Here is a 20,972-nt window from a genome sequence, read left to right as displayed (position 1 = left end):
GTTTAGATGAACAGTTGGCAGGGTTTGCCCCCCTGGGAGTTGTGGTTAATAGCAATGTATGTTTTCATAATCTCATTGATATTGTCTCTTACATAGAGGCAGATCTTAGTGCCAGGAGTAGTTTCCTCAGGCTAAGTCCAGCTCTGGAACACAGAGATAACTTTACACAGCAACTTACACTATGTAAATTCTTTTACTACATTACTGATAAAGCAGAGGCTGCTGTTAAAGCAAGCTGTATCTTACTATGCAAATTGCCTTTAAGGGCTGGTTTAGGTCAATCTCTTGTATCACCAATTTCTAAAACTATGCCTAAGATGTAAGAAGCAGACTTAATTCTCATTGTGTAAATGGTTTGTGTGAGTATAGGCAGGGAAATACAGTTCTGCAAATGGCTGTCCCTTAGTATTTCTTAGTGCATCTTTATTACATCAGGGATAAGCGCACAGGAGAAGAAATTCCTTTCAGAAGGAAGCTAGTGTGTGTTTTGCTATGCTCAGTTATTGCTGTTTATTCAATTTTTGTGGGATTTTTTGCAAAATGGTATACAGGAAATGAGAAAGAGCTGATTTTCCCATCTCTTTTCCCCTGAGTACACCTGCTGAAGCTGCTAATTCCTTCCTGCACAGGATGAATCAAAAATGTTGCAAGGAAAAATATCCACAGGACTCTAAAGGAATGTGTTATGTGATGATAATGTGGTTGATAAAAGCAGGAAATCGAGTTGCTTCCCAGCTCAAATGAGACATACACTACTAGTTTCCTAAGGCAGACATCAGTGCATTTAAAATTGCCTTGTCAAAAATGTTTAGCCATTTCAGAGGTCAGGAGGAAGTGCTTTAGGGGTTTAGGTTCATCCGCTTCTAGTCAATTATTTAACTCAGTTGCTGGTCAGTGTTATTTTTAAGTTGTTACCAGGTGGTAGTCTTATTTTAGGGAAAATTAAAGGGCCTATGTAGTCCAGAAAAATTGGTTTTCTTAAAACGTCAGTAGTTTCCTGTTCTGCACAGGAGAAAAAGAGGGCTTCTCTGAAGATTAGGACAGATTCTTCCTACCATTTTTCACCTCAAAAAAGAGAGGGAGGTATATTTTTTGGGTTGGTTGTTTTTTTTTTTTTTTTTTTGTGGTTGTTTTTTGTTTGTTTGGTTGGTTTGTTTTGTTGTTGGTTTGTTTTGGTGTTTTTCTTTTTTTCCTGGATCTAACTTGAATTGCTGCTGTACTGCATCAGTATTGCTCTTACTGTGCTTCCTTTCCTATTGGAAGATAAGTTTGCAATTACTTCAGTTACTTTCTGCTGCTGCAGTGTCCACCTAGATTTTGTACTGTTAGGAAAACTAAAACCTGCTTTATACCAGTGCTGCTGTACCATTTCAGAAGAAAATCAGTCCAGTTCTAAATTAGATGCAGAGCATGGAAGATTGAAGTTTTCTTTATAGAACTTCATTATAATTAATGATGCTTTCAGGAAGGTAAGCCATGAAAAATCCTTTGCTCCCTTTACGTTTTGCTAAGGTAGATTTAGCAGTGGGGAGGAGAGAGGTGCAAAAATTTGTTGCAAACTCAGTCTTTATTGACTAAAAGCAATTCTTCATTTGCAGAGAAGTGCATCCTGGGGCTTGTAACTGTAAAAACAAAAAAGCTCTTAGTGATGTGCATCCTGAAGTGTAACAAAACTACAATTGATTGCAGTCTGTACTTTGTGTCAAACACCAGGAAATACTCAGCAGAAATCATCAAATCCATCTGACTTTTTAATGGGCTATAGGTACTATACTGTGGGAAGCTTGCAAATGAATACAGCTCTAGTCTAGCAAAACCAGCACCTGGCTTAGGAATGTGTATCTAGAGAATCTGAACCTTTGTGGCAGATTGGTATGGTTTGCTGTAAGGTTTGGTGGTCTTAATAGAAATCTTTCAAAAGCCAATTTTATTGAAAGCTGTGTTCTCATTACACCAGTTTCATTTGAGATGTATCTTCTGGATTTCTAGATTAAAGAACAAGCTTAAAAGGAAATGATTATTTCTGGAAGAATCTCTGTGTGAGCTCTTACCCATTCAACACTTGCTATAGAGACTTTGGTGGTCCAAGCAATTCTTTCCTACCCATCTGTCCCAGTATTCCTTTATTTCAACTTGGATAGACTTTGTGGTGGTTTAATGTAAGAAAATACCTTCTTTATCCTTCAAAGAACCTGTTTTGGAAGGTTTTAAGAGCAGTTGTGGAAAATATATCCAGTCATATCCAAGTGCATGTAAGTGAACTTCAAGGCTTAATATTTGATAATTCTAGGGATCCTGACTGCACATAAAAATAAGGATATTGTATGTCTATGCAGTGGAACACTCTAATACTGCAGGGGCAGCCCAGGATGAATTGAGTGGTTCCTTATCCTTATATTTGTGCTGTGGGATCCCAGAGGACACTTAGATCTATGGTTCTATGTTAACCTGAAACGTAGCCCAGGAAAAGATTAGAGCCTGTGTATGCCGGACCCTGGACAAATGTGTTTGAGACAAACTTCTAATCTGTCAGAACAAAACATTTTTTCTCCTGATACAAGTTTTATCTTACTACTGATGTAGCTTCACATCTGAAATAGCCCCCACAGGTGGGCAAGTCCTTTGTTTTATTTCAGCTCATTCTGGAAATGTGAATGAAAATTAAATGTTTACTTGAAGACAACATTCTGCAGTTCTCCACTTTCACCTCGCCTATTTTCCACTTTTCTTTTGTGGATGGCACTGTTTGCTTTTGTTTCTGAGCTCTCAATCAATCATCCTTGCCAACTGCTGTCTGGAAATGCATCACAACCTTGAGAATGCATGGAATGTGCAGCACTCCTTGCCTGCTAAGACACTTGCCAATTTAGCACTTAACCAGAGTCTGAAAATGTGACTTCTCCAGCCTGGAAGAGCCTTCCAAGCTGCATGATTGAATGGGGACTTTTGTGTTGCTGTCCAACTGTTTGTTGCAGAGCAGGGGGAGCTGTGGGTTTGGTCCAGTGCCTAAATCCACAAGGCTTGGACAAAGACACATGGCTGATGTGATGCTGGGTTTATTTATACATAAATGCCTTCACGCTGCAGCTGTGAGAAATATACAAAGCCCTAATTCAACCTTCTCATTATGGCATCTAGTGTTAAGTTACATATCCACTACTACCTTCTGTATCCATCAGTAGTTACCTGACAAAAGTAGATGCTGGGAACTTCACTATAATTAATGCTTTAGGATTAAAAAGCTGGCTGGAATAGGATGGCTGTGTTTAATCTGACAAATAGGTATAACAGTGTCTTCAGACATGGTGTAGGCCAGTTAAGCTTTGAATTGCAGCAGTTCAGTAACATCTACAGTGCAAAACTTCAGGTGGTGGAGTTGTTTTTAAATGGAATGATTTTTGATCAAAACCAACACAGCATATTTCTGACCTGAAGGTTCTTGGTAGATTCAGTAAGTTTTTCTCCCCATTGTTGCTGATATTAAATAATGTTAAAGTTCATGCTAAAATAAACCATAACGGAACATTGCTTCATCTGAATTAGTATGGACCTGTGACAGAACTAATGGTTAAAGATTTCTGGGTTGGTGACTCTTCCCTTAACTGTGGTTATAAGCCTTGGCAAGTCATGTAATCGGTGTATCATCCTCTCCTGAACTGGAGGTACTTGCCATCCTCATGTGAATGATGTATCAGTGCTTTTGAGTTTGGCAAATGTTAATGTGCAGGTTGTAGTTTATGAAATAATACATGGTTAGGATACTTGCAATAGCATGCTGCAGGTGCTCTTAAAATAGATTAAAAGCAATTGCTGAATGTTTTAATTGGTATTTCACTATAAATGAACACTTTGAAAATTCATTGGAGTAACGATCTCTGTGATTCTTCTGGTTCATACTTAATTATTGCTAATTTTAATGAATTTGTTGTTCTGACATTTTCTGATCTTTTAGTAAAATCTCCTTACATGAATTCCTGTAAGAAGTGCTGTATGAATGCCTAGAAGTATTATAAATAATGATGCATCAAGTCATTGCTTTCATAGTATACTGATGTGTATCTTCCCCACAGATACAAACACAAGGGGACAACTATGTTTATGATACTTTTTAGTGACATCTGGCATTCTCACAGGAAGCCTGGTGCCTGCTTGTCTGTTGGGAAGAGCCACATTTATGACTCCAAGCCAAGCTGCAAAAGGGAACATTACTGTTAGTAACTATAAAGGAATGAATGTGATCAGGACTAATGGCTTTAAGTTAAAAGCAAGTGTTGATATATTTACTTTTGTTCCCTGTGAACAAAAATCAAAACTGGCCAGCTGTTGAAAGTACGGAGCTGTTGTTTCCTCGTACATGCTCATGCATAGGAAGTCTCCTGACCTTGGGCCTTGATTCTGCAAACGTGTACTGATCATTCATTTCAGCTTACAGAAGTATTTGCCCTAAGATAATGTGCTGTGTGGCTTCTTGCAAAACAGAAAAGATCCCATCTTCCATGCAGATTCTACCAAAAAAACATGGCTTATGTTTAACCTACCTTTGAAGTCTTGAACTAGAAGTGGGAATATAGATCATACAAGCCAATAAAAGCTCAGTCACAGAAGGCTGCAGTAGTTTGCCTATGGAATATAGACCTCTGCAGGGATTTTTGAGTCAGTATTTCTAGAATGCTTTCATCATGAAATTAAATTCCTGCTTAACAGAAGAAACTGGTGACATCTGTGCTGTTCCTTCCAGCGGCTGAATAATTCATAATTCCATGAGGCATGCATTTGGTCAGATATCGAGTGCATGTTACAGGGTAGTTTCCAGTACAGACAAGGAATTATTAAATCTAGAGTAACAGAAATTCCTATTCTTTTATGTTGCCATGATAAGAAAAAGCTGTAATCTTCCTGCTCTTGTATGATTTTACATGCATTTTTAGCTAATTCACATACATCAAACAAGCAAATATAACAGTCGTGTGAAACTTGGTCATAATTCTCTTTGAAAAAACAGTGGTATGTATGGACACTTGGAAACAAGATATCTGAACTAATCTGGTCCCCTTTAATTACTATAACCTAAAAGTACAAGGGCAAAGGATGCTAATATGAAAAATTAAACTTTTTCTAGCCAAGTTCAGTCTTCAACTGAACTGAGTCACAGGAAGTGGAAGGTGATTAAGGTGTGTGTGAATTGTATCTCAGGGGTGGGACCTCGTGTGTTCATCTGTAAGACTTCAGACGTGCTTTCTTGGAAGATAACTCATTTGATGTACCAGAACTTTAGAAAATGAAAGTTTACCCTCACTGCATGACTTTGTTACATGAGTAATGCTGCATGCAGAGTGCAGTGAGTCAGAGGTGAAAAAATCAACTGTTGCTGAAGTTAAACAGCTGCTTTTAAAAAACAAGTTAAACTGAGGTCCTGTGGCTTTCATAGAGGTGTGAAAGCTTTTCAACCTATTTCAAGCCTACTTTGGCCCTTGAATTTTGTACTTTAAAAATGCTCAATACCAACTTGCGTTAGTAAAGGACTGACTTAAGATACACACTGGGCTTAAACTTGTTTCAAGTTTGTATATAGTGCATTCATTGTACAGTGGTATCATTAATTTGTCCTTTACTTTTATGCAGCTTTTGAGTGTAAGCGGAAATAAGCCACGTAAGACAAGTTGCAAAATCATTCAGGAAAATTGAGGAAGTTTAAAACAATTTTTTTTTTTTAATTTTAAAGAGAATAAAGAAACATTGCAAAAAAAGACAGTTTACATTATAATTTTTATTTCCAAAGCTTGAAATTGTAGTTCAAGGCACATGAATGAAACAAAAGCACATATAGTTGACATGTTTAGCAATTATTGACCATATGGTTTATCATGATTTTTACACCAAACATTTAAGTGCCTTAAAGTTTAGAAAACATGATGCATATCACTTGACATACAAAGCCCTTTGCTCTGAACTCTGCATTCAGCACTAAACATGCCGCAGAAAAGCTGTGGACTCCAAAGATGCTTTATATCTTGCTAACATATTCTGTTCTTATTTTGCACACATTAACAAACAAGCCAACTATACAGTTAGGAAAAAAAAATGTATATGCTAATTCAAAAGCTTCTACATATCAGCTCTAAAGTGGGCTGAGTAACTGGCTAAAGTGACCCATCAAAACTGGGTATTTTCCAAGCACCCTTTAATTCAGGATGTGTATTTCAATCCCTGCATGTCTCTGCAACAGGAGAAGACAGGAAATTCCTGGTGCAGCAGTCAGAAGAGCAAGCTTTCAGCTAGTAGGTCAGTTCCAGCTGGGCCTACCATGTTTTGCCACATAATGTAAATATCAAGAGCAGAAAATCTGTATCAGTAGTGGAAAGATTTAGCTTCCAATATCTATCTTGTAAATAATTGGTTCTCTGTGAAGCCAATCCCTTCTTTTTGATACATCATTTGGTAGATAAACATGCCACAAGCACTTAACCAGCCAAAACCACTTAAGATTCTGGAGGTTTTTTTAATGCTTAAAATGTAATGTGAAATAATCTTTGGTAGTGTTTAAAAATAAAGCTAGGATACATATATTACCTGCAAATCACATTTCAGATGTAAATCTCATTGCTGCTGGGTTTTTTCTTACTGTATAATCATTTTGTGCTTCTACTAAACTCCTGGTTAGTAAAAACCTTATGAAATATTCCACACTCTGTAGTCTGGGGCAGTGGGAGTCTGTATTGTGTGGGATCCCCATAGATCTGGAATTTTTCAACCGTATTTTCCATGGATCATCTTCTCACACAGATACAGGAATAGTCTTTAGTTTTTATAAGAAGCACTTGTATTTTTCTGGTGTAGAACAGCGTGGCTGCTTGTTTCAACTGTTTTCAGGGCCTGTAGGACAAAAACACAGATGTTTTATGTTCATACTTACCCAAACGTTACGCGGTCTTTACTCTTTCTTCTTGTATGTCTTATTTCACTTTCCAGTTCATAGTTGAGTACTATTGATACAATGCTGTATCAATAGTACTCAAGAAATGTAGTGTGGTCTTTTACTAGTTTGGAGTTTATAAGCACTTCAGATTTACATGGCACCAGTGAATCTTGTTGATACCAAAACAGCTTCTACGAATGTCCAGAGAAATAAGATAAAGATCACTTGTGTCACATGTTATCCCACACTTCCAGAAGTTGGTCCTGTAATACTTCATACTGGATTTTACCTCTGTGCAGTGGAGTAATCCAAAACCCATGCACCTGATGACTATTATAACTGCATGAACGCAGCGTCTGACAAACTTCTCTGAAGTATATGAGTGGGTTTAGATCACCCACCTCACATTGGTGCTGTGAGGTCATGAAACAGGTTATTGTGTCAAAACAGCATTAGAAATTCCCAAAGCAGTCCCTGTGACCTTGCTCAGAGGTTGGTGCTTGTTTGAAAAGCCTGAGTAACTATTTACTTACGAGTACCTGCCTGACATCTTCCTTACAACAGCAATGATGATTCCTGCAAGGATTCCAACTGCAACTATGACTCCAATAATTATTCCAACCAGTGCAATTGTTTCCAGACCACCTGAAAGAATGTGGGGAATGTTAGCATGTTTCTAATGGAGACCACTAATAGAAGGCTACTGATAGAACTGACAGTGTTCTGCTGCATCTCACTCTTTGGGGAAGGTTCCCTTATCTTGTGAACTCTGAATTAGGCTGGGTAAGTTAAGCAGGCTTTTTGTAACCTATAAAAGTGCTTTTGGGCTGAGGGGCTCCATAGAGATATGGCCATGGGGACAGCAATGGGGTGAAACAGAGGAAGAGTTCAGGGAGCAGCTTGTGACTCCTGCCAAAACTTTTATTTAAGTATAGCATGGGCATCACTAGTAGCTTTTTGAAGGGTATCACCTGGCAGTTACGTTCTCCCTTGTTTTTGTAATGGTTACTTCTGTTCATACCTTTTTCAGCTTTCTCTGGCTCCCCACTCAGTCCACCTGTAAAGCCAAAGAGAGAACAATTTTTAATTACCTGCTCAGCTTTGTATGGAGTTTTCCATCCCAATTTTTAATGCTGTATCCAAGGAAAACTGATCTACTTATCCAAGGAAAACGTTTATCAAGCTTTTATTGCAGTGGTTTGAGGGTTGTGTAATAGGTTGTTCTTTCCACAGAAGTGAGCAAATGAGAAGCTTGAGAGAATGAATGCAAAGAGATCCCTGAAGTAACAGAAATTAAAATCTAAGGGACTGATTGATCTTATATATACTAGTGAAGCTTAAGTGTGATCACATCAAGATCAACAAGGATATACCTGGTAGAAAATGATTAAGACAGAAATCAGATTTTAATTGAGATGAAGTTATGCTGATAAGCTGACAGCAAGGCAGACCTTTATTTGCTGAACTACTCTTTGTTAATAAAGGCCTTTTTTGTCAGTTTGAAAGATCCTCAAGTTCCTTAAGTCTTTTGTGTCTGGAAGATTGTATAAAATCTGTTTAGTATACTTCTCTAATCCTGGAATTTTTAGCTGAGAACTCATCAGAAACAGATGAAACACAAATGCTGCTTTGAATTCATTACAAGTGTGTAAGCTCTAATCTTTCATGTATCCTTTTAGAAACATCTGAAAATTCTCCATAAAATTCAAATCTGCTGAACAGTTTGTTATTTAATGCTAAGCTGAGAAGCCTACACTCAGCAGAGACAAGCAGGCTGGGAAAGGAGATAAAAGCATGTACAATTTTTAAACAAACGTGTCTGATTTATTGAGGGATATAAAACTGCTGTAGAACATGAAAGCTTCAAAAAGAAGCTAGCAAAAGAGAGGTGTTTGTTCATAGCTGCTGTCTAGAGGTAATTGGTTTGGGCTACTCTGGGGAGAAGCAGTAAATAATATACCTACTACAAGACTTTGTAGAAATCCAGTTGCCACCAGGTCTGATTTGAGTGTTTCAAAGCAAAGCCTATATGCTAAAACCAAACTGACTTGCAGTGGGATTGACAGATGCCATTCATGTGAATTAAGTTTATCACTAACGTATTCTGATAGGGGAACCTGACATATCTGTGAACCTGATTGACTTCCAGTATTTCTAATCTGATTGTTGAGCTTGTACTTGAGGTAGAGTCCAGACTGAGCATCTGTTGGCAACAGCTACTACTGTTCACATTAAATGAAGAATGGTTTCTTTGGGTTTTCTTAGACACTCTGCTGAATTTGCATTTGGTTATCAGAAAGTTGGTCTGGAAACAAAACCACCTCTTTTCTCATAAAGGTTCATCTGACCACTTTAAAATGAGATCCATTAAACTTAAGACTAAGTCAGTGGTACTGTTATATGACTGAAAAAGCAGAAATTATGATGCTTGTGTTCTCTCCCTTTTTACTGGTATGAGAGTGAAGTGCAAGAACAACCACTGGTGAACAGAATGATATAGCTACTCTTTCCTATTATGAGTGCACATCTGTGATGAAGTTAGGATGAAGAGTGATTATTGAGTAATTTTAGCAATCTCTTTTCAGCAATGCTACCTTTGAGACCAACTTCAACTTAGTATTTGAATTTTCCAGGTCTTGTTTAGTAGGTGGCAGTAGAACTTTGATATAATAAAAGAAATTAAAGAATTTACCATCAGTATTTTCTGTGTTGCCTTCATAACCAGTAGAATTATCACTGTCTTCAGCTGGGGCAAATGCACTTTCTGTGGTCATCAGTTGTCCAAACTGCAAGAGATTGGTTATGCTCTGTAGTCTTGTGGGCAACTACAAGAATTTGGGGGGAGAAAGAGGGGAAAGAAAACCTCAGTACATTTGGTCTGTATGTATGAAATAAGCATTTTAAATCTCTTGGTCTGTCCAGTGGAGGATCTCTTAGCTATCATATGTCATCTTTGATTTGTGTACAGTGACGGGAAAAGTAAAGGGATTTGTATTCCCAGCCAGAGGCTCTCAAGATGGGATGACCTCTCAGTAGCACTATGGAAGGTGTAGGGCAGCACTGCAGAATATTGCAGACCTGCCTTTTTCATTGTTTTTCTTTTTTACAGATTGTCAGTTTGGTTTCACTGAAGCTAATGGAAAGGTACTGTATTAAAGGTAAATGGCAGCACATAAGCAGTTATGAATGCTTTTTACAGCACAGAACTACTGTCAAAAAAAGTGTTTTTAACTTTATTACCTTCAACCTGATTGCTTGCAAAACAAAGATATTGGTGTTAGAGCTCTTATGTTAGAACTCAAGATTATTCTTTGTAATGATTATTGAAAATGTAAGACACAAGACAATACCAGGAATATGAAATCAGGGTACCCTAAAGGGACCTTTGTTCAGAATGATACTCACCAGGGTTGGTGATTCTTCAAGTTCTGTGTCATTTCTGAAATCTGTTGTTGCACTTTCTTCTCCCTCTACAACTGTGCTTGCTGAATAAAAGTTTAGGAAGTGAGTTAGCATTTTTCTTGGTAATCAGATGTCCTGCCTACACTGACATGGAAATTGTGTTAAACACAGGATCTGAGTAGTGTTCCATCTCCTTTTCCCTGTGCACTTAGGTTTGCAAAATTATTTAGATTTCTTTGAATTCTGCTATAGTCTTGTGCAAAGCTGTAGGATAAAGAGCTGAAATTCACATCACTTAAACCTGGCACAACCTTGAAGCTTACTGGTTACTAAACGCATTGTCTAAGAAGAGATTTCTTTAAGGAAAAAATTTCCCCCTTCCCTCTGGATGGAGGCAACTACTCCAGATCTAAAGTTAATGCTTAACTTATGTATTTGATAAATTACTTCAAGCATCTTCCACTTTCTAAAACAATAAGAGCTTTCTTCCATTTTTCAGCTCAGTCCCAGCTACAACCTTTATTTTTAGAACTATCTTGAATGTTTATGGGTGTATCTGTAGTTTAGAAAATATTCCTATACAAATCCATTCTGAGCTTTTTTCTAAGTTGAACACGTTACTTGCTGAATATTGCTGAATAAGGATTTTTTATGTAACAATGTAAGGTCTCCCTTTTCATTCTAGACCTATGTATGTCACCTGTGTTCTTTGGTGTAACAGACATGCAAGTTTTGACCTTCACGATGTTTTTACAAATACCTCAGACTTCATCAATAGGAAAAATAAGATGGAACAAGATAGAACATTAAAGATGAATGTATGAAGACAACTGGTAATATCAATATTAAACATAAGTATCATTTAAGTTTCTTGCTGATTCATAAACTCTGACCATACACAGTATGATGCTACTGCAGTATGGTATCTCTGGGAGTTTCTGATTCAGTGTGCTTACAAAGCTTGGTGAGGCTGCTGTTATGCTGCTGCCTGGGGCATAAGGGTTTCTGCTAACTCCAGATACCGGTGTTTTAAATTTAAGCTAACAGCTAATAATAGCCATTGTCCTGAGCGAAAACTGCAGGCAAAACCCCTTAAACTTCTGAAAAATTCTTTCCTGGATTCAAATTTTGCATCTAACGTTAATTTCAGCAATTGAAGCAAAAGTTTGTCCAAGTAAGTTGTTGCCAGGAAATACTGCAGTGATGGCTGAAGGTTAAAATAAAAATGTTATTTCAAGTGAAGAAGCCAATATTTAGTTTTGAAACAAGTAACGAAATTACACTGAGCACTTTATAGGAAACTTTTCATACAGAGGATGAATGATTTGACATTGGAAAAAAGCAATCTCTGGTTTTGCTTGAAACTCTCACCTGAATTCTACTGGAAACTTGCAAATATTTTTCCTTGCTCCCAAAACTCAGTTTTGAACCAAAGTAATGCTTTTTCATCCATCTCTGGCATTGTAAGACTGAGAGCTTTGTCCAATTGCCAGGAGCCAAACACTGGTCTAAACTTAAACTTCTAATTCCTGGTTTACCCAAGTAAATAGAGTTTTCTATTTTTACACCTTTATAAACCCAAATGCAGATGCACTTTCATTTGAAGAGCCAAAAGGGTGTGCGAGTAGTACTTGAAACACAAACAGATGAAGAAAGTATATTTATATTATGCCAACATGAGGTCTAATTAAGCCAGTGAGTCTCCCCAAAATCATCTTCTAATCCATGGACAGTCTGGAACAGGCTAAGATAAGTTATTTTTACCATCTAGCTTAGAAATAGGATGTTTTGGTCATTTTTGATTGAAATATCCCAGGTGAGCAGCCTTGCATATTTTCTGTTGAGATAGCATAGAGGGGCCTGATTTAGGTGTCTTGCTTTAGCCACCGTCTACCTATCAGGGCATTTTTAAGATATGGCACTACTTTATCATATTTTTGTAAGTGTCTTTAAAGTACAATATTGTACCCAGAGTTTTTCCTTTATATATACAAAGTTAACTTCCTATATTAGCAAGCAGCTTCTCTGAATATACTCTTGGCATGCCAGTAGCTTTCAGCCCTGGAGAGTTACCTGACAGTGAAGGCAGGACAGTGTCACACAGCAAAGGTGGAAAGAATTAGTTTGTCACAAAGAAACATGAAACCATTATTCTTTGTGTGATAAAGTTATTGCAGATTCTTGGCAGTGAATGAAATGTAGAAAATCTCCTTCAGTGCATTTGCCCTCTGGGTACAGTGATTGATAAAAGGAGGTTGCCCAGATTAATCTGGCCTAATTTTAGGTTCTTAAAGGGGCCTAAATAAATGTCTGCTTGCTCTTATCTCCTTTCATAGTCTGTAGGGAAAGATAAATCTAGAAGGTAATTCAGCTCACCTGAGATTTGGGTCACCCTAGGTAGTGCTGCCTTGCCTTTACTGCAAAGGGAAACGAGAATAATATTGCTCCCCTATTACATGCCTCAATCTTACTGATTTCTGTCATCACATCCCAGTCCTGTCCAATCCACATAATTCTGTGTTCAAGCTGAGCTGCAGGATATGCAGGGGAATAGTCCCTGACTGTATTTTTAGGTTTGTTTTTCTGGCGAGACAGTGGGGGTGGTAGTTAAGCTGACACTACTAACTGACCAAAAGACAGACTGGGATGTAATTTAGCAGTGTACTACATTTGTAAGAAGGAATACTTGATACCAGACAACTCTTTGGCCCAGAAAGTCGTAATAGAGTAAAAAGTATTTAACTGGAATTGAGACGAACTATTGGACTTGAAATGTCTTTCCTTCGACCTAGTACAAGGCACATATATCACTGACATCAAAGAGACTGTAAATAGGATGCAGGGCTGTATGTGCTTTAGTTATTTGTTTGTTTTGTCTAATGTGGGTGAGTGTAGCAAGAGCCATAGGGTTAAGTAGTGCTTTTGTGTATGTTCTTGATATGATCTTCAAGGAGGCTGCAAATGAAAACATTGCCTCGCAGTGCTGTGGTTGTCTCCAACCAGCATTATAGTCTCTTCTATTTGCAGCTGTATGTTGCTGCAGATGTGAATGATTCATTGCGTCTCTTTCTGCCAGAGTTCCAGCTGGGTGTGTTTCAGTTCAAAGTCCTCAGCTGCTATCAGGCTGCCAGCTTCTCACACCAGGAGAAAATGGGATGCCTTTAAAAGTTTAATACTGCTTTGAAACCATCCCATGGTTAAGCATCCCATGACCCACTTAGGGGAAGATGAGCTCACTGCTCATTGTTATGCATGGAATGACAGTTTACTAGAAAAACCTCTTAGGGTTGCTTTCAAAGCACAGTGGTTGCGTTGAAAAGTGAGTGGTAAAACTGTTGTTCATTAGCATTTCTTTCAGATATCTCCAAACCCAACAAAGATACTTCTGAAGATGAAAAATGTTGTAGGATCTTGTTTCTTTCCTGGCAGCCTGAATAAACCCAGCCACTAGTGAGCAAAGGCAGCTGTAAGCCTGTATTTTAGCTTAGTCCTCGAAATAGGAAGCCCTCAAAATAGAATGTTTCCATCTCTGTGATAAGAGAGCAGTAGATAAAAATGGGTAACCTTAAAGGATTCCCTCTAGCAAGAGCTGAAATAACCTTTATTGCTCATTGCCCCTCTGTGCCTATTAAAATAAAAGCAGCTTCAGTTATTTATAACAGCTAAAAAAAAGAAAAAATCTGCAGGTGAACTGTTAAACTAAAGCTTTGAGCTGAGAATTCAACTTTATTTTTATGTGTATCTTACTGATATCATATTTTATCCTATCCAGCTGTGCCATATAGGTGCTTTGGGGAATGCTGCTCTAGAGAAACAAGGGAAAAAATTTAGTGGGACAGGTCACTTGAGAGATACCACTCTTGTGCATCTGGACTTTACTGATGTTTTTCAGTATCTGCTTCCTGAATTGTTACAGGCCAACTGGTGGTTGAAGGACTGTGTGTGTACATGTGTGTTGGCTGTCATGTTTTGCCAACATTTTATTCAGCATTTGTCCTGATACAGGAATTCCCTTTCTGAGGAAGTACTCTTCACTCACAGATCTGAGCAAAGTAGTCTTAGAGCCTGTATCTTGTTATTGGAATCAATTCAGCTCTAGTTCAATGGAAACTTTTATTAATGGTGGTGGAAGCTGAACAAAACTGTGTGATTTGATAAGGTTATCTGCCCTCAGAATACAGAATGTCTCAGCAGCAGCTCTGTGATTTTCAAAAACAGTTTTGTCAGTGATTTGGCTTCATCCTCAATTTAAATATATTCCAGAGTCAGGTCCAAAGCCGACCTCATCAGCCCAGCCTTCTCTGGTAGGAGTTTTCCATTATTTCTCTATAATTAAGTATTTTCTGGGATTTATAAAAGCATATAGTTGTCTTTGTGTGTGTGAAGTAGTTTCATGCTGCCAAATACAGGCTACAGAATTTTTTGCACTTAGAAAATTTGAGGGTTTGAGGAATATAATATAGTTTATGCTGAGTTTTACCTTCTGGATTTTGAAGTTTTGGACAGTTAAAATTTTCAGGCTCTTGAAAGGAAGTTCTTCATGGAAACTGAAATTCTCATTGTACCTCTGGTTCAAGCATTATTCATGACATCTGCAGTACCCTGAGCACTTTGCATCTTTACCCTCTTTGGGGCCACAGCATTGGCGTATCTTGTGTTAATTCCTTCTGGTAGTTGGACTAATGTATCATGCCACAATAAAGAAATGCCCTGATGTATGATTAAGTGTCTAGGCTTCTTGTTCAGGAGAAAGTATACTGTCTGTGTGACTCCTGCGATGCTTACTACAGTTTTCTTTCACAAAGACTGACAGCTTTGCTTTATGTAATCAAGGAAGCTGGATGACAAAATACCATGATTGTATATCTGCCAGTTGAAAAGTGGCCGTGATGCACAAGAAATGATTTAGTTCAGCCTTCTTCAGAGTATGGCTGCCTTTGTTCAGGTAATCCATGTAGCTCTTGATGACAGTGTTTTGCTGAATTGTCAGAAACATATCCTTTGGTCACCACACCCTACCACAGATGGTTTCTATTGCTATGACTGGCTTAGCCAAAGGAACAAAATCAGAGTTGAATTCTACAGTGCCAAGTGACAAAAAACTATGTCCTGGGTTCAGCTACTCTGCTGCTTCTGAAGGAAGTCACATGGCTTCTGAATGTTACAATATTCTACACAGCTGTATTTGATACCCACAGAAAAGCAAAGTATATTTTAACTGGGCAGATAGAGGGGAAAATAGCACTTAAAGAGCAGTGATGTGTATATGACCCACAACCAAAGCTATGAAACAAAGCCACAGGAGGAAGTGGTGGTAACTTACTAAGCTTTTCTTGTGCATGATAAAATTGACCACAGAGCTGTGGGCATTGAAAAGGAAAAGAATATTTAATTCCATTATGGGGTATTCCTTGGAGAACTAGAGAACTAGAAGTGAATCTTCTAAGATTTATGGGTTTAATACTGTTGCTGTGTCAGTCTGTGATTTCTTACGTGATAATTACACTGAAGTCAGGGTTGTTATCCCATGAATGTGGGGTAAACCGACTTTCTTACAGTATTTTCTGTTATCCCATGAATGTGGGATAAACCGACTTTCTTACAGTATTTTCTGCCCCATGACCCTGCTGCCCTGGTTGAGGTCTTACTAGCAACTTTGTTGTTGTTGTTCCCTCTGAGCAGTAAGGGTTTGACTGGGGCAACAACACTGGACTAGTGATCAAATGTAAGTCTAAGAGAATATGTATTGGCTTGAAATGGTGTACACATCTGAATTGTGCCCTCACAAAGGAATATTCTGATGCAGTTTATGCTAGATGTTGTAGTGTTTGTAACCAACAAATACAAAGATGGAAAAAAACATGAGGAAGTCTTAAAGCAACATGAGAACGTGCTCAGCATCAGCTTCTATTTGCTTTGAGAATCTTGGCCAAGCTTCTGAGAAAGTGAGTTAAAATCAGTAGTAAATTTAACATTTTTTCTCATTTGTTTCTCTGTAGAACATCCCAGCATACCTATACTCCCAATCCTACATCTCTTTCTGAAACGCTCTGCAGCCTGTTGTGCCCCACACAGCCATGGGAGCTTTGCTGTAGAATGAATTCAAGCTGAGGGTATGGTATGTGCACACGCAACTTAGAGGAGGCCGTTTTGGAGGCTGCCTTGCCTGCAGCATGAATCCAGGATGCAGTGAATAGTAGGACCTGGCAGCATTTGGGTTCCATCCTTTAGTCCCTAACCACATCCAGACAAAAAGCAAACAAACCAACAAAACAAAAGTGCAGCTGAAACAGACCATGTGTTAGAGCTGGGCAAACGGTAGTTTCTGTGGCCTGCATGGATGTATGGCTTGCCTCAGAGGACATGAGGAAGAAACACTGCATGCTTCTCTCAGAGCCCAACAGCCTGAATGCTGTGGGTTATCATTTACTGGCATTTTATTTTCTATTAAGACATGCTTGAGGTTCTCAGCTGCTGGTTTCTGCAGATGACTTTCAAGTTCTAGATCTTGGGTAAATGCATGGGTTCAGTGGAAACTGTTGAATTACAGGAGTGGAGAATCTGGGTGCCTTTTTTTCAGTTTTCACTGTGCAGCCTGAGTTAAAGTTTGCTTGTAAGCTTTTAAATATGAATCTTTTGCCTGTAAAGTTACACAGATTCAAACCCCATCTTTTGTGATAGGGATGGGCAAGCCTCTCTGAAGCCTCTTTGCTTTCCCTGTGGAGTAAGCAAATTTCATCTATTCTCTGCTGGTCTTTTACCAAGATACTGCAAACCAGAGTCACTAATTTGCAGACTTACTAACTGAGATCCATTAAGATGTTTTTCTCTTCTTTGTGATGAATAAGTTTGGGGTATTGGACATGAAGAGCTAGATTCATCTCATGCTAATGTAGTTTTCCAGAGGCCTGTGTGGGAACACATGCACAAGTGCACTCATCATTCATGATGCAGCCAGATGCAGAGTGAAAGGCTTTGTCATGCTTACTGAGTACAAAACTGATCCTTGTGAGTCACATGTGACTGTTCATTTTGGTGGTTCATTTTATGTACTACCAGCAGTTACCCAGTTTGATTTTCAGAAGTGTTTGGAGTAAACCAAGATCTGTTTGAAACAATCCTTTCTTGTTATTTTGTTGATTCTAGTCTTCATGATTTTGAAAAATATAAAATACTTTTTAGTCTTTCATATTTGACTGTAAACTTCAGTTTTCTCTTACCATATAAACACTTTTCATCTCAATTACCCTATGTGTTTACTTATAGTTCAACAGAAATATAATGTAATGTGACCTAGTATAAACCTGTTTAATGGAGACTTGCATAAGGAGATATAATCTAATATTTGCCTCTAGGTAAGATCAGGCATGTGGACAGTTGATGCAGCTCAGGTGACATGTGGTAACTTGTTAAACAATCTCGTTAGTTTTTGTTCATGTTATGTGACAGCCAAGAGAGTCATCTCCTTCCCTGCAATGATACCTGCACCAGGGGAAAGGTTTCAGACTAGGAAATGTCACCTCCGTAACCACTTGTGCCTTTAATTGTTTGATTAATGCTGTGCCCAGAAAGAATCAGGTTAACTTCCATTTCAACTCATTTGGTCTGATCCTGTGTGCAAAGGTTTGGCTGAGTTCTTATGTGCTGAACAGGATCACAGGACAAAAATTATCTGCTAATCATTGATAGGAAACATTTAGCCTACGAGAGTCTAAGGATTCATCAGCTTGTATAAGAGTGCTCAGGGCTCTCTTTGCTTGTAAGAACAAGAAAGTAGTTGGCTGTTTCAGTGAGGATTTAAACCATGAATGGATAACACAAATAGAGTGTTATCCATCAGCAGATACTGATGAAACTACTCAGATTGTGGATCCCTTTTTGAAGGGTGAAAAATGCTATGCTTAAAACTAGGATCAACAGCTGAATTCAGTTTATTTGGCAGTTCAAGGAGGAATTTGGAACCAATAATCTTTTTTGGACATACGCTTCCTGATTGAAACGAACCTGCTTTTCTTGAGTCAGTCTCAATCCATAAAAGAATGTCCAAATATAACAGAAGGATGGCTGTAGACTTTTTTCCTTTAAAACCCTCAGGCCAAATTGTCTATTCCTGAGGTTCAGGTATCTGAACATACCCACTCCCCTGAGTATTGTACGAGCCTAAAAACTTCTATTTTCACTAGCAGTGCAGGCACAGATTGTCCAGGGTGAAACTGTCATTCTAAGTCTAGTCTAACTTACAATTGCTAATGGGTATCAGTAAACAGCACTGATACACATGCTAAATAATCAAGACTTGCTTATTTTATATCTGGAGTCTGTTTTCCTCGTGTTCCCTTTGGAAGTCATCTGAAATGACTTGTTCCGCATGAAGTCATAAAACCTAAACAGACACAGAAGGCCTTAAATACTGTGAACTGTGTTCTAGATCCAAGTGTGGAGTTCAATGCAAACTATATCGGAAATGGAGGTAGAATCTTGCACGCAGGAAATATTTCAGCATTCTTTTGGCTGGCAGGATTTCAACCTGAGCATTGCTGGGCTCCTTCTCTTAGGGTTGAAAGAAAGAAAATATACTTAAAAATTCCCCAAAAGCCTGTGATGAAGATGAAAGACCTTTTCCTACAAGAAAAGGCATCTGGTATTATGGTATCTTAGAAACTGCTGGAGAGAATTCTATGAATTTGGGATGGTTTTTCCTCATTTCTCATGGCTTTAAGCTTTGGTCCAGGTAATACTGATACTTTTTCAGGTAAGCTAGCTCGGTAAGCCTAGAAAGGAATAGTTGGGACTTGCCTAATTTCTGTGGATTTTACATTTTCTGTGAAATTTTGAAGTGCAGCTCCCAAGCTTCCAGCCTCACATTCTGCCATCCAGTCCAGAGCACCTGGAATTACCATTAGAAGTCTCAAGCCAACATTCACACATCCTGTATATTGATATAGCCCCACTATTCCAGCAGAATGAGAGAGATTGACACCAAGCCAAAATTAGGTCACATCATTCAGTTAGGGTCCCTAGATCTAAGTCAGACAAGTAGATTTATGCTTTGGAAGACAAGCAGGCTGAGTCTCTGTTTATTGTTTCAAAGCACTAGGACTTGGGACATGTTCCATAGCAACAGCAACTGGATTTTACCACTACAGGCATACCTCACACCTCAGGCACGTTGCCTGATGGCCAATTCATTCATAATGAGTCAAATACTATGCAGAAAGAGTGGGGTTTTTTGAATGCAAAATTCCTGGAATCAAGTACTGCTCAGGGTAATTCTGATTTACTGTTAATCAGACTCTTCTTTAGCTGTAAAAAGACTTAATCTGTTTTACCTTAAAGTGTGTGGTTTATTTTTCTTAAAAAATTATAAATAAATAGTTTGCCAAATAAACTTCCTGATTAGATATGTAATGCTCTTCAAATCTATCTTGCGTAATAATTCTTCCTGGTTTCCCTCGCTTGTATACATTGCTTACGGCTAAGTTAGTATTAGCAAAATCCTGCATAAGGCTCAAATTCTAAGCTGTTGTAATGCCTCAAAGTACCGAACCTAAACTCTTGAATGGAAAGATTTACAAGTTACTGTCACAGAGTTTCACCACCTAAATATCAGTTACCACTAAATTATTGCTTGCAGTCATCTTTGCATATATACAGTGAAACTACAAACATTCCAAGGGCTGATGCTGTGCCTTCCCTGTCTGCTTGTACCCTTCTTCCTTTACACAGACACACAGAAAATGCTTTTCTAATAGAGCATAACTCATCTGAAAACTTTGGATGTGTTTCTTTCCCTATTACAGCCATAGTAGATGCCGAGGAGTAGCTTAAGGATTTGAAGGAAAGTTTCATAAACAGGACAGAGCAACTCTATTGGCTGTGAGTAAGGACACAAACTGTTACATTACAGGAAATAACTGGAAATCATTGTAACCAACATTTCTTCTTACCTTCTTCCACAAGTGCTACGAAAGGTACTCTCCCTAGAACGAAGATGAAGAATTGAACTTTGATCATAACAAACATCTTTGATCTGCTTTGAGAATAGTTTTCCAATCCTGAGACCAGATGGACCCAAATTCAGATCAATTTTTGGAGAACTGAGATCACAGAAAGAAATCGCTGCAAAAAATACTTTGGTATTCCAAATATTCCTTTAACTGCTGTAGTCTAGAGGGGGAAGGTTTTCCCAGATGATAACTATACAACTAAGGAAAGCTGAGTGGAGTCAGCATTATTTGCTTTAGCGAAGGGGTGGGAGCATGCCTAAGGTGGTCCTCAAAGGGCCAGGCCCGCCCTCTGCATTCTGTTTGGTCAGTACTAAAATGATGATCTCAGCCCAGGTTTAAAGTTACAGGAGCTGTGGCTTTCAGAAGACTCTTATTTAGTAAAGGGGGAAAGGGTATTCAGGCAGAGGGAGGTGTTCAGGGAGTTCTCTCCCTTCTGCAAACTGTCCTTAAGAAATATTTAAGGAACGACGCTAAGGACATTTTTCCTGTTATTTCCAGCAGGGAACTGATGTTTTTTTTCATTTCAAAGTGAGCACCCATGTTTATCTGAGCAAGTGTGGTAGTGGATGTGCAGTTAGGGAGACTGAAATAGTTTTAGGACAGGACATTTAATTCTGCAGTAAATACTGTCTGAATTTTTCTGCACG

At 38.4% G+C, this 20,972-nt stretch overlaps 1 protein-coding gene across 2 annotated transcripts; it reads right to left on the bottom strand.

The window, feature by feature from the left end:
* Nucleotides 1–6,545: 6,545 nt before the first annotated feature.
* Nucleotides 6,546–20,544, bottom strand: PDPN (podoplanin). Of its 2 annotated transcripts, none has more exons than XM_057424186.1 (6): nucleotides 20,266–20,544; nucleotides 10,322–10,401; nucleotides 9,609–9,741; nucleotides 7,938–7,973; nucleotides 7,450–7,561; nucleotides 6,546–6,873 (listed from the first exon to the last, which is right to left on the bottom strand). In XM_057424186.1, exons 1-6 carry the CDS (start codon nucleotides 20,339–20,341, stop codon nucleotides 6,867–6,869), a joined length of 444 nt encoding a protein of 147 aa, XP_057280169.1. In that variant the 5' UTR covers nucleotides 20,342–20,544; the 3' UTR covers nucleotides 6,546–6,866. The 2 variants fall into 2 exon arrangements, with proteins under 2 accessions (XP_057280169.1, XP_057280170.1); XM_057424187.1 differs by having other exon boundaries at nucleotides 7,456–7,561.
* Nucleotides 20,545–20,972: the final 428 nt, after the last annotated feature.

The sequence above is a fragment of the Pezoporus wallicus genome, unplaced genomic scaffold, assembly GCF_028554395.1.
Source record: "Pezoporus wallicus isolate ANWC-B61680 ecotype Strahan unplaced genomic scaffold, APGP_CSIRO_Pwel_v1 contig_11175, whole genome shotgun sequence".
NCBI lineage: Eukaryota > Metazoa > Chordata > Aves > Psittaciformes > Psittacidae > Pezoporus > Pezoporus wallicus.
Note: the sequence above shows the minus strand (reverse complement) of the source record. Positions and strands in the feature narration are given on the sequence as shown.